The 12,628-nt window shown below is 35.6% G+C and overlaps 1 protein-coding gene across 1 annotated transcript in view; it reads left to right on the forward strand.

Moving 5' to 3' along the window:
- Nucleotides 1-12,628, forward strand: part of AKAP9 (A-kinase anchoring protein 9) — a 106,006-nt gene that overhangs the window by 65,131 nt on the left and 28,247 nt on the right. The window contains exons 22-26 of the mRNA XM_058033603.1: nt 2,402-2,610; nt 6,663-6,825; nt 9,606-9,818; nt 11,026-11,064; nt 12,259-12,491. Of these exons, the coding sequence (XP_057889586.1) occupies nt 2,402-2,610; nt 6,663-6,825; nt 9,606-9,818; nt 11,026-11,064; nt 12,259-12,491 (857 nt within the window). The remainder of the gene's footprint in view (nt 1-2,401; nt 2,611-6,662; nt 6,826-9,605; nt 9,819-11,025; nt 11,065-12,258; nt 12,492-12,628) is intronic.

Here is a 12,628-nt window from a genome sequence, read left to right on the forward strand (position 1 = left end):
TGCTACTGTACTGTGAGCTTTTATTTTGTGAGATCTCTGAAGCTAAGCAGGGTCTTACCTGGTCAGTTCTTAAGATGGGTGGCCTCCAAAGAGCATCAGGTGCTGCAGTAAGTGTGTTGGTGGCTCAGTAGGGAGTATATTTCCCTTCAACTCAGTCTTTAACCAATACTTTGGCACAGCATTTAGAAATATTTATGCTGCTCAAAATCCATCTCAAGTGAAGGTCCTTTCTACTCTGAGGATATTAAAGCTTCTGCATCACTATTGATGTATGTTGAAACACCCAAAGGCAGCCCAGATTTGGGTGGCAAGATATCAAAATGCTATCAAATATAAAAAGTGAAATTGTTAATTTTGCAGCCTTCCTTCTACTGCAGGGGGTTGGAATATTAGGGTGTTGTGGGAAAGCTTTTATGGTCTATAAACCTATTGCAAATATTTAGTGTGCTGGCAGAAAATGACTGCCAGCCACTGCTAGGGTGATTCCACTGCAGGAGTTTGACTGTCATTCCAAAGTGCAGTACTCAAAAGTGCTTTGAAATCCTGTGTAGATGAAAGGTGCCATGTGAATGTATCTTCAGTTCATCTGGTTATTCGTTCTGTTCATGCATATAGTGTGCTTCTGTTTTTTCCCTTTGGAGTGTGAAAACAGTTTGTAACATATCCCTCATACCTAAAAGGAGATATGAAACAGTAATAATACAACTAGAAGAAAAAAAATACTAAATGCTTCTGCATTTGAAAAATCTTAGCAATTTTAAGAGAAAAGTAAACCAAGTGAAACCTTCCTTAATTAAAATCACCACAGATTAGTTTGTTGTGTATGGGTCTTATGGCTGCAGATATTATTGTCTGAATACCTGCAGGTAGGAATGTATATTAAGTACACCAGGTGGTTAATCATGTTGCAGCTTGTTACAAAAAAGCTAAAAACAAACCTCAAACTAGAATCTGATGTGCTTGATAGGTTCAAACAACATCAACAAGAGTGCTCATATTATTATATGCCTGCCAGTATTATTTGCCTGCCTGGTTAGGAGGTAAAAACAACAAGACCTAACTACATTTTTAAAGGCAATTTGTGAGATTGACCTGTTGTAATTTCAATTCAATTTCTGTAGCTAACCAAACTGTTCTAGTTCAGCAGTCACAATTCGTGGAGTAACCAGGAACTTGAATTCAAAGATAACCCAGTATTGAAACTTCATTGCTAAACAGGCGCTGAGTATTCTTAATTTATTTAGTTATAATGCTTTTCCTGAAAAATTAGATATTTTTGAGAAAATCCTAAGCAAAAACATCTAATTGTTAAAAAATGCACCATATCAAAATATTCACTTTAAATATATTCCAGAAATATACTTCATTTAAATAAATTGTCATTTAAAAAACTCTCCTCAGTAGCATTTATTTCTGACATTTCAGATCTGTCAGTCTAAGGGCATAACACTTCTTTATTTTTAAAAAGCTATATCACCAATAGTTTCAACTGTCATGATATACCTACTGTATTGTTCTTTCATACCAAAAGTGTGATTTTAAAATATCTCAAGACTTTGCTTTCTCTTGCATTGCTTAAATACAGCCTTGAATTCTAAATATGGCAAATTTGCTGTTTTCTAGAGGACTTGCTGTCAGCCTAATACCATAGGCAAACCTTGTGTTTCTGGTTTTTCAGTAAGAAGGGATAGTGTTCTTAAATGGCATCAGATCTCAAGAATATTGAGAATCAGGCAGGTGCCAGGTGGCCCAGCAGCAGTTGCAGTTGCAGTCCTGCTGCACTGTCCTTGATTTGTTCAGCTACCCATTTTAGTGAATTTTCAGTTCACTAATAGCCATGCTGAATATTGTTGTTCTGTATTCCAGTCTGTTTGTCCTGAGAAGCTGTCTGAATTGCATGCATACCTTTCCTTTTACTCACTTGAGTTTGATTCACTGACTTGAACAGTTTTGTGTTAATGCATAGTAACATAATTGGTTGTTGGTGAAACAAGGACTGACAGTCTGGTGATGGTTTTGTTTGGAGTTTTTTATCTGATTTGTATTTCAAAGACAATCTTGCAAGTATTATTGCAAGTTATTCTAAGTAGTAAGGGTTACTGATTGTAACAAAGGTTCAAAGATGAGTGTCAGAGCCCCTCAAGCATACTGAAAGTATGTCTAAAGTATTGTCTGTTAATATCTCCTTTTCTCTTGCACTTCTGCTTCTTTTAATTAACACATTGTTTATCTTGTTTATGTGAATTTTAGTATGCAGTATTTGCCTTTCTGTTTTTGTGACTAAGATGAATATTTTAATAATTTTTGGATTTGTCTTCCTTATTGTAACTGAGTTGCACAGCTTTTCATGTTTGCAATTGCTAAGAGTCTGTGTGAAAAGGTAACTGTTTTTTTTCCTCAGAGTCCTGCTCCTTATATCATGGTAGTAGTATGGGAGATGATGATATTAACATGTGGTCAGGAGCAGGTGAAGGACTGCTGAGCCAACATCTTGCAGAAAGTGGGATGGAAATAGATCCCGAAAATGAAGAGCTCATTCTGAATATTAGTTCTCGACTGCAGGCGGCTGTTGAAAAGCTTCTGGAAGCTATCAATGAAACTTCAAATCAGGTGGGGTGATTTACTAGAGATGCACATTAAATTCTATGTCTCACTTTGGCTTTTTTCTTTATTTTTCTCGTGACTGTGTTTTCATAAGCCTAAAACCCACAGGTTCATTTTGACAGCTGTAAAAATGCTTCAGGTGCCTCCACCCAAATAAAGACTGCTCCAGTATGACTTTACTGATGAATTTACTTTCCTGCTAGAAATCTGCTTTGGTCCGCAGAGGAAGCCTGAATTTGGGGCATTCTTGCCAATCTAGGGCAATCTTTCATTGCTCATATGGATCATCTGCATTCTGCTACAGCTGAGAGATGAGACAGGAGGTGTCAGAGCACATAGAGCTTGTGAAGAGGGAGGATTGAAGGCAACTGTGTCTGGTTCTCTTGACAAACATCTTAGTCAATTGACTGGCCAAAAAGATAGAGCTCTCCTGCTGTCTCTTCCAACTGTGATTTAAACATGGCCAGTTAAGCACATATCCACCTTGCTATTAGAAAAGGAGTCTGCACTCCAGCATTTATGTGAGGTATGTGATTCAGGAATAGTGTCCAGAAAAAAGGCAGTTTGCTATCGGAGTGCTTTCTATGGTGGGATGCTAGTTGCTGTCTGGAGTACTTCCTTGTTAACTGAAATAGGAACTAGATACCTAGGTCAGTTCAAATCACACTGCTTTTATCATGTGCTTTACTTTTAGATTGTGTACATTGCAATTTGAAGGTGTCAAATTATTTTCCTTCATATCTTTGTAGCTGAGACTTTGCCAATACCAGCAACAGTTATGGCTCAAACACATACAGACACATTTTCTTCATTAATGCCTATTATACAAAGATGGATTTATCCCTGATGATCACATATGTTTGGCTTTTTTTTTTTTAAGTTAATAAAAAGCCTTCTGTTTACACATTTTCTCACAGTATAAATATTAACACTTCTCTGGCTGTTCTGTAGAGGGTCTTCTCAAGTTTGTCTGCTTTGCAATGTCTGCTTATTGGATTATATACAGTTCTTGTATACACCATGGATATAAAGGTGACTTGAAAATTATTTTTAAATATTCAGAACTGAATCCTTATTTTTTTCCAGTCTGCAATATTTTATAATCTAAAACTAGTTACGAGCAGAAAAGATTTTAACCTTTCCTCTAATCAGTTGTGTTTTGCATACAGACATGTACCCATTTCTTCAAGTAAACTTTAAAGAGTCAGAGAAAACCTGGCAAAATCTTCAAAGTAACTGTATGAAACCTGTCTGAACACACAGTTTCAGACCTGAGGTGCAGTTTGAAACTTGAGGCAAGGCATATAGTGGGAGTATTAATTCAAATTCCACCTGCTGGTGTTATGTATAGGTAAATAAACTGGGCCACTCCCCTGAACTCTTTCAGTTGAGATACTAGCAGGAAGCCTTTAAACTAGCAGAGCTTGAGAAAGTTCTTCCTGTTGAATTAACTCCAGCAGCAAGGACGACTGCAAATCAAGACATAGCTGTATTTTTCTTTCATTTGCCATAGTGGAGTTGGAAAATTTTTAGTTTCAGTTTTGTTAGCTTGCTTGTCTGCTGCAGCGTTCCTGTGCAGGTAGAAGAAAATTCTGCTTCCTTGCCTTGAGAATTACTTGCCAGTTGCTATTGGAAGATTTCTGTTGCTTTTTGATGTGAAACTTCTCTAAGAAGGACTTTTTTAGGAGAGATCATATGAAGTTTTCCTGTACCTCTTTATTTGGGATTAATCCACCCCTGAATTACTCAGCTTGAAAAGTGATCTGAGGCTTCCTACTGATTCTGAGCAGGTTTGTCACCAACTGTGCTGGGATGTGTCTTCAGACTGTTAAACCTATGTGTTCTGTTACAAATTCCTGTCAGAAATTCCTAAAGCCAGCCTAGCTCAGAAGAAAGCAAAAGCAATATTTTTTGGAATGGATTCTTACCGCAGCTACTGGGCATCTAATCTGTTTAGTGGTTTGTGGACTGAAGGCCAAGAAGAAGATACATATGAGGTTGAATCTCGTGTGCCTTTGCCATTTCCTTTTCCTTTCACTGAACACTTGGATGAGAATAATTCTGTAGTTGTAAATACTTCAATTTTTCACTTCAGCCACAAAAAAAATGGGCACATTTTGAAAGTTGTCTCTAAAATCTCATTGCCTACACCTCCCTATTCAGTAAGTATATAAGTTTTTAAAAGAAATTAAGCTTAAATAGAAGAGAATGCAGTGAAAAATTGTGTGTGAAAAGAGGCTCTTATCCTAAGCAGTTTTCACTGGGCACTGAAGTGGGCACTTAATTATACAACTCTCTGGTCATTTCTAGCACAAGAAATTTATTAGACACAGAAATATGTTAAATTCTAGATATTTGAGATCTCATTTTAAAGCATTGCGGTGTTACTTTTATTATATTTCATTTTTCTCACTGAGGGTAATTCAGAGTGGGGGAGAGACTGCAGTCAAAGCTGTTCCCTTTAACTTGGGTGCACTGACTGGTAGCAGTAACTCGCACAAGCTGGCAGCTTGCTTTCAGTGATCCCGTGGAGAAATTGTTGATCTTAAACAATCATGTTTGTGTTCGTAATTCTTCTTGGTTTTGCCTGGTGATATTTTTAACAATACTTTGTGCTGTTATTACTGAAAAAAGCTGGAGAATAGTTTTTGTTTGAGTTTTAACTGAAAAATTTCATGCATTTCAGGAAGCCACTTTTACAGTTGTCTATGTATATAGTAAATCTATCATATATTTCCCTTTTATTCAAGATGGGTCTTTCATTAAGCACTTGAAAATACAAGAATAAAGGAAGGGTGTGCTGTGATTTTTAAAAATATCTCCAATTAGTGCAGATAGTTGCAGTATTTAGATCTTTCTTTAACTCTTGTCAGAATAAAGAAACATCATGAACATGTTAATGATGCCCATCTGAAAAGGAATGCTGTAGAAAAGAAACTGAGTATTTAAATTCAATGTATTATAAAAGGGAATGTATTGATTATTCAGATTTTCTTTTCAAAGTTTAAGTGGATAATTTTGTGGGCACTGTTTTGTTTAATGTTCCTTAACCCATTTTTTGAGCTTTTAAAGCAAACTCCTCATAGTCATGATCTTAGCAGGACTTAGTGAGAAAGCTTTTCTTTTTTAAGAAATCAAGACACAGAATAATTTATAGAAGCTGTAGATGTTACTATCTTTCAAATTTCTGCCAATAACCAGAACATTAAAAAGTAAAAAAACCCCAAAACACTAAAAAACCAAAGGAACAGAAAATATATTTTGTGTAATCAAAACATTTTGTGTAATCAAAACTTCTAACAATGCTTAATCTTTATGCATTATTTTCCTTCTGTAATTCTAAATGTAATTAATTTTGAAATTATCGTTTTGGATATGTCTAAACTGTAAATATGCAATTTCACATGACATGGTTTTCCAGTACTTCAGGATAGTGGCACAGTGAAGCTGTGCTGTGTCCGTGTCAGTACACGTTAAATATTAACCCACCAGACAAGTGGAGAAGAATTAAAAAAGATCATTAATAATTCTGCTAGGTTGACACTGTGGAAGAAGCATTGCTTTACTCCCTTGTTGGCTGAAATGTGCAATACTGTGAAAATTCACATTTTCCTGGTGTTCTCATCAATCTTCATGTTAAAGAGAAAAAAAGGAGAAGCACCATTTCAGTCAATTTATAATAAGATTTCTGCCAGTTTTATACAATATTCTTTGGCCATTCTGAGTCTGTAGTGAGTGGTAGCTTCCTCATATTTAGTGCAAAACTCGTGTAAACAAAGGTGAATCTAGTGTAAACTCATAAATCAGGAATTACCGGAACAAAGACACGGATTTAGCCAGGTGGCTCGTGGAGTTCACTGTACTCACAAAGCCTGTTTGCTTAGACTGTTGTAAGTCAGTCTTCATCTTGTACTCTGCAAATGAGTGTTCAGTAAAGATTTTATCAAATGTTTAGTGAAGTTATGTGAAGCTTCCCATCATGCTGTAAAGCAACTTTGAATTAAATAGGAGTGATAGAATAGGTTTATCTAATGTCTGAATTTTTTTTCCTGTGATAGCTTGAACATGCTAAAATTACTCAGACAGAACTCATGCGAGAGTCCTTCAAAAAGCAGCAAGAGGCCACAGAATTTATCAGGTATCAGGAAGAACTACAAGAACGTCTCAATGAGGAAACCAAAGCCAGAGAACAGTTGGCATTGGAGCTTAGTAAAGCTGAAGGTGAGTAGCTCTTTTTATGAGTTGCTGGACTTGCATCTACTTACTTATTAATTGGGTAAAGAAATTGCAATTTTGATCTCAATTTCTTTGTAAATTTTAGAATGTTTTCAGCCATCTGGATAGTTATGGACATGATGACCTCTGGAGGTCCCTACCAACATCAGCCAAAATTGATTCTGTTTTCCAATTTTGACTCACTTATTGTCTGAAAATGTACATGACAATATTAAAAATAATAGGTTGTGTATGTGTTTGAATCCTCAGAATTAATTTATTTCATCATAACATGTTCGTTTGTGCAGACAAGCTTAAATGTTAACAGCTTAAAATCATAAATAGTTGTGGCTGGAAAGCACCTCTGGAGATCAACTCTTCCCACCCCTTGCTCAAAGCAAGATGAGGTAGAGCAGCTTGCCTGTTCAGTCAGGTTTTGAATATCCACAGCCTCTCTGAGTGGCTGTTCCAATGTCCAGCTAACATCAGTGAGAGGAAAGGAAAAAATGCCAAACTTATTTTCTTATGTTGAAGTGCACTTTCCTGTATTTCAGTTTGTGTCTGCTGCCTTTTGACCTTGACAAAGAATCTTTATTCTGAATGTGATTATGTGATGGTAATATGTTTCAATTTGCACTGTTTGAAGTGATCTTTTAAAAAGTATATTTGCAACTGCATTAAGGAAGCAATTAAAAATTATAGTGTCTTACAGCAGGGGAAATCTAATAATCTCTTCTGGCATCTGGAAAATATGTTCAAATCTGACGGACACTTAATTTGTTCTCTTGTTTTGATAGCTCAATGTTTTGTAGCCACTCAACATTTCTGTCATTATATCTGATTAGCATCTGGAAAATATGCAAAAAACATTTGTTCTATAGATAGGGTCTCCATAGTAGTAAGCAGAAAGATATTTTTGGTAGTTTTGAAGCTCAGCAGACTTCTCTGTTTCAAAGTGGGAGCATAGAGTGAAGTTTGTTAGTCAAATGTTACTCCTGGAGAATGCTACCCTGCCAGGCTTCCTCTTCTTTTTGCACAGACAGATAATCCATCATGGTTGCACATACTATTAATAGCTGGGACACACATAAGCTGAAAAGCAGTGCAGGTTTCTAAGCCATGTGTAAAATGTGGTGTGAGGGACAGTTGATGGCCTGTAGTTCATACAGCATAAATGTTGTGTATCAGCAACAGCAGTACTGGCTGCAACAATTCAGTAGCTTTAGTAAAACCAGAAAGGATGAAAATTGATTTCAGAGGGAATGGATTAAAATCTGAAATAGGCATTACTATTTTTTTTTTCAAGACTAAATTAAGAGTAAGAAAAAATTGTTTAGAACACATCTTAACATGCAAAAATATTAAGAACTCTTCCACAAGATATAAATGACCCAAGAATTTATATTCTGACACAGATGAAGTTACAAAATGTAACTTTTTAATATTGAAGAATTTCAGAATGTAGGCAGCTATATGCTGCTGCTTTCTTTGGAGGATAATATTTTGTCTTGATAGAAATTTTATTCACAAATCTTCAGTAAAATAAAGTAAAAATGCCTAATATCTTAGGACAGAATGGCTTTGTTGATTTGGTTCATGAGCAGTTCTAGAATATAAGAGAGAATTAGATGTTAGTGTTAGCCTTTGATAAATATATTTCACAGTTGTAAGTTAGGTGCATTTGAAATTAATGCACTTTTAAATGACTGGCAACTTTTTTTGTTGATGTTGATATAACAAAACAAAGATGTCTTAGAACTCTTTTTATTTGATTTGTGCCCGTTGAACTGAGTTGTGAGCATACTCTGACAAACTGCATTCTTTTATTGAGTTCCTTAGGTAGGTATGCAGAGCAATGTCTTAGTTCATTATACATCTGATGGCACTTTGTCTTCTCTTGAGATTAAATGTGTCATTTGTGATCATTTCTTTCTTATCACAAAAACTGCTGCAGCTGAGACATCTTCTAACCTCTTGTGTTTTAGTGGTGTCAGATATGACTTATCTGATGTGATGGAAAAGCTAATGCAAATTTGTTCACTGAACTCTGACAATTTTCATTACATCTCAAAAAAAAAAAAAAAAAACCCTGGCAGAAGTAAATACCACAACATGTGATTTTAGCAGACTTCATAATTTTTTGTGGGAGTATGCCTTCCATTTAACCTGGGAATGCCCTCTCAACTTAAATCTGTTAGATATTCATTGTGAACAGCATCTGATACGGAGGGAATAACCACTGGAGTTTGTATTGTCTCAAAGTTTTGAAATGTTATAAGTGATATTACTCATTCAGTATTTTCTGTTTCAATATCCAGTCCTATATGTCCAGTCCTGTGTGTTCTCTGTGAATTCAAATATGGAAAGAAAAGATGGGTCTACATGGTTAACAAATGTAAATGCTTTTAGTTTTTCTACATTCTCAAAACAGGGTAAAATCCATTTTAATACTGACTCAGGACGGGATTTATAGTGATTTATACTGAATTTATTTAAATTTCTTATTTCTCCTATGTTTATTACATACATATTTTACCATGGCTTTGGAGTTCCTTTGCTCCAGAGGTTTTGTGCTGAGTTAAAATTAAGAGCTCTATTTGGTGTTCTGGTATCTTTCCTGCAATTTGTTCATGATGAAAGGATAACAAGGATAGGAGTAGAAATTGTTAGGTGTTTGAGCATCTAACAGACATGTGCATTCATGTCAGAATACAATAGTGACTTCAACAAGAAAAAAAATGGTTTTGATTGTCTATTACATCTGCCTCCGAACTGATGTTTTACAGGCCTCATTGATGGCTATGCAGATGAGAAAGCATTTCTGGAAAAACAACTCCAGGAAAAACTAGATGTGATTGACCATCTAGAGCAAGAGCTGCTGTGTACAGGTAACAAATTGCAGGAGTTAGAGGCTGAACAGCAGCAGGTGCAGGAAGAAAAGGAATTACTCTCCAGACAGAAGGACGCCATGAGAGCAGAGGCGGGGCCAGTAGAGCAGCGTATGTATTCATTACAATCTTTTTGTGACATTTGCTTTTACTTCTAAAAAACAATAAGTGGTCTTGGCAAGGGCTTCTCCCCATTGCCTTGTGATCATTAGTAAAAATGTGATAGGGCCAATTGTGATATTTTCACACCTGTTGCCTAATGTTAGCATGATAACTTGTCTTGATTTTTAAACACAAAATGACTGAGTTTTTAGAAGTGTTGAGAAATTATAGCTGTTCTTTAAGCCAGAAAAGGCTTTATCTCCAAAAATCTGCTTTCATTTAGATTACCACTGGAGATGGAATAGCAACAGTGGATAAAAATGCTGTCTAAATACTTTCCAAACAGACTTAAAGACTGACTAGGAAGCATACCTACTAGAACATGATTGCACTGCATGTGACAGCTGTGTTTATTTTAGTCATGGAAGATAAATTTTTCTAATAAATTCCTCTTTCAGGGAAGAATAGCACAACAGTTCCATGATAAGGAAAGCCTTTTATCTACCAGTAATGAAAACTTTCAGCCCTGATGGTGAAAATTTCAGATATATACCTTGTCAGTATAATCTAACTAACTGCTTACTCAAAAAAAAGCATTTACCCTCATGAAGTAAAAGTGTCTTTTAATTCTTCCTTAAACTAATAACTGAAATTAATATTTCATGTTTGAGAGGGGAAGAAAACTAGAACTCTAGTGTTTTAAGAAGTACTGATTCTTCAGGGATTGCGGTGCTTACATTGTAAATAGCAGGATGAAGTAAGAATTTTATCTAATTTCTAGAAGTTTATTCCAGTTTATAATGTTGCCTTTTTTGTAGATTGCACATCTTGTGTATTTGCAATTTCCTGCAATTTTCTGTAACAACAAAATTTTAAGTACAGCCTGCTGCTTCCTACTCTTTAATAAGGAAGATCCTTGTCTATGATGCCACTTTAGTTATTTTTTATATAGTTTAGGCTTCTAAATATATTAAAGTTATTTTCATGTTTAAGAGCTGTAAGGACAAACAGTTCTATAAATATGTGTAGGTACTTATATTATGCATACCAGAATAACTTGTCACATTCCTTAAGTTATCTCAACAACTTTATCATTAAATGCCACATCTATCTTTGGCTTCATTTTCTCTTACATTGTTGCACCACGAGAAAACTATAGCTGGCATGTGAATTACTTTGCTTCTTTTTTTTGTTTTCTCTCTCTCTGTTCTCCTAGGCCTAGTAGATGCTGCAATCGATGCAGCTTCCCAAGCAGGTGTGTTTGTATGTTGCATGGCCAATCTGTAACTGGGTGGAAGACTGACACGTACTGACACTGTTAATCAGGATTATTGGGCTTTTGGCTTACTGACGTTACTTGTCATTCTTAATGGCCTGCAGCTTTGATGTTGTATTTCATACTCAGTTCTACATTTTGCTAACAACTTTTCTTATAATTTCTAAACATAATAAGCAAATTCATCAATAACCATCATCTTATTCACCTATGAATTACAGTTACTTAGATGGTATTTGAGAGATATTTTTGTAGTCTTTTATTTCTTTTTATTTCCAAATGCAACTGAGTCATTCAGTGTGGTAATTAAACATCTTATTATATTGATATATAATGGTTACCTAGAAATGAGAATTGGTTAAATACAATGTAAGATGATGGTGCCTGAAGGATCTTTCTTCTGTAGTGAAAGTAAATTTTATTGTTTCTGTCTAAATATCAATCCTGTTTTTATGATTCTCCAAAAGTAAGTGCACTTTGTTTGGGTTTTACCTCAAGGGGTTCATGTGGTTGTTTAATAGGCACTTCAGTGGGCTGTGGCTTAAGAGTCTTAGAGTGGTTTGGGGCTTTCCTGTATATGTGCTTGCTGGCTTTTTCATGATGACACAAAATTGGGCATTCATGCAGTCACTGATTTTGCAAGCTCCAGTTGCAGGTCAGTAATTTTCCTCTCTGTCTGCCCAGCAACCTCGCTAAGTCTTTCAGTATTTCCCTCAAATTATTTATATGTATCGCATTAAATAATGAAATCTGGGAGTGGATTGATTTTACTGGCAATGGGGATGAGAAGAGGGTTGGGTTTTCTGTACATCACTGTTAACTCCTGTGCTGACTCTAGCTGTGGTTTGACCCCATACATTTTCTTTTCTTTCTAATTGTACAAAGGCCTTTTAATTGATATGAAACTTAAACAGGGGAGTGCTCTGATACAACTTCTGTAACAGTCCTTTGAAGACTACCTAAAGGATAGTAATTTTAATACGAATTTGCTTCAGTCAATATCGTGATTATTTCTCAGAAGAAAATATATTCTCAAAAAAGAAAAATAGTAAAAACCCAAGCCAGTTCACATCCTTCTGCAGATTACAGCATGGATACCTTGGGGAGTGGTTTTGCTTCATAATATTGCTTACTATTTGTATCTAAAAGTAGTGATGCTTTTATTATACTCAGAATTACTGGAGGAAACAGAAAAGTTAATGAAAGAAAAAATTGAAGTACAACGTCAAGCTGAAAAGGAGTATGATGACCTTCAGAAGCAAGTGAAAGTCTTGGAAATAGACTTGGAAGAACAAGTCAGTCGTTTCATAGAGCTAGAACGAGAGAAAAATGCAGAACTAATGGATTTAAGGCAGCAAAACCAGGCCTTGGAGAAGCAGCTGGAGAAAACAAGAAAATTTCTAGATGTAAGTATGGTAAAAGGCAGATATCATGTAGATGTGGAGGATGGGTAGCACTGCTACTGAAGTTTGGTTCAGGGAGAAATGCTGATTTTTTTCAGATCTTGAGCAAACATAGGTAGATGATAGCAAACAGCTGTGTG

This window comes from Melospiza georgiana, chromosome 1 (assembly GCF_028018845.1).
Source record: "Melospiza georgiana isolate bMelGeo1 chromosome 1, bMelGeo1.pri, whole genome shotgun sequence".
NCBI lineage: Eukaryota > Metazoa > Chordata > Aves > Passeriformes > Passerellidae > Melospiza > Melospiza georgiana.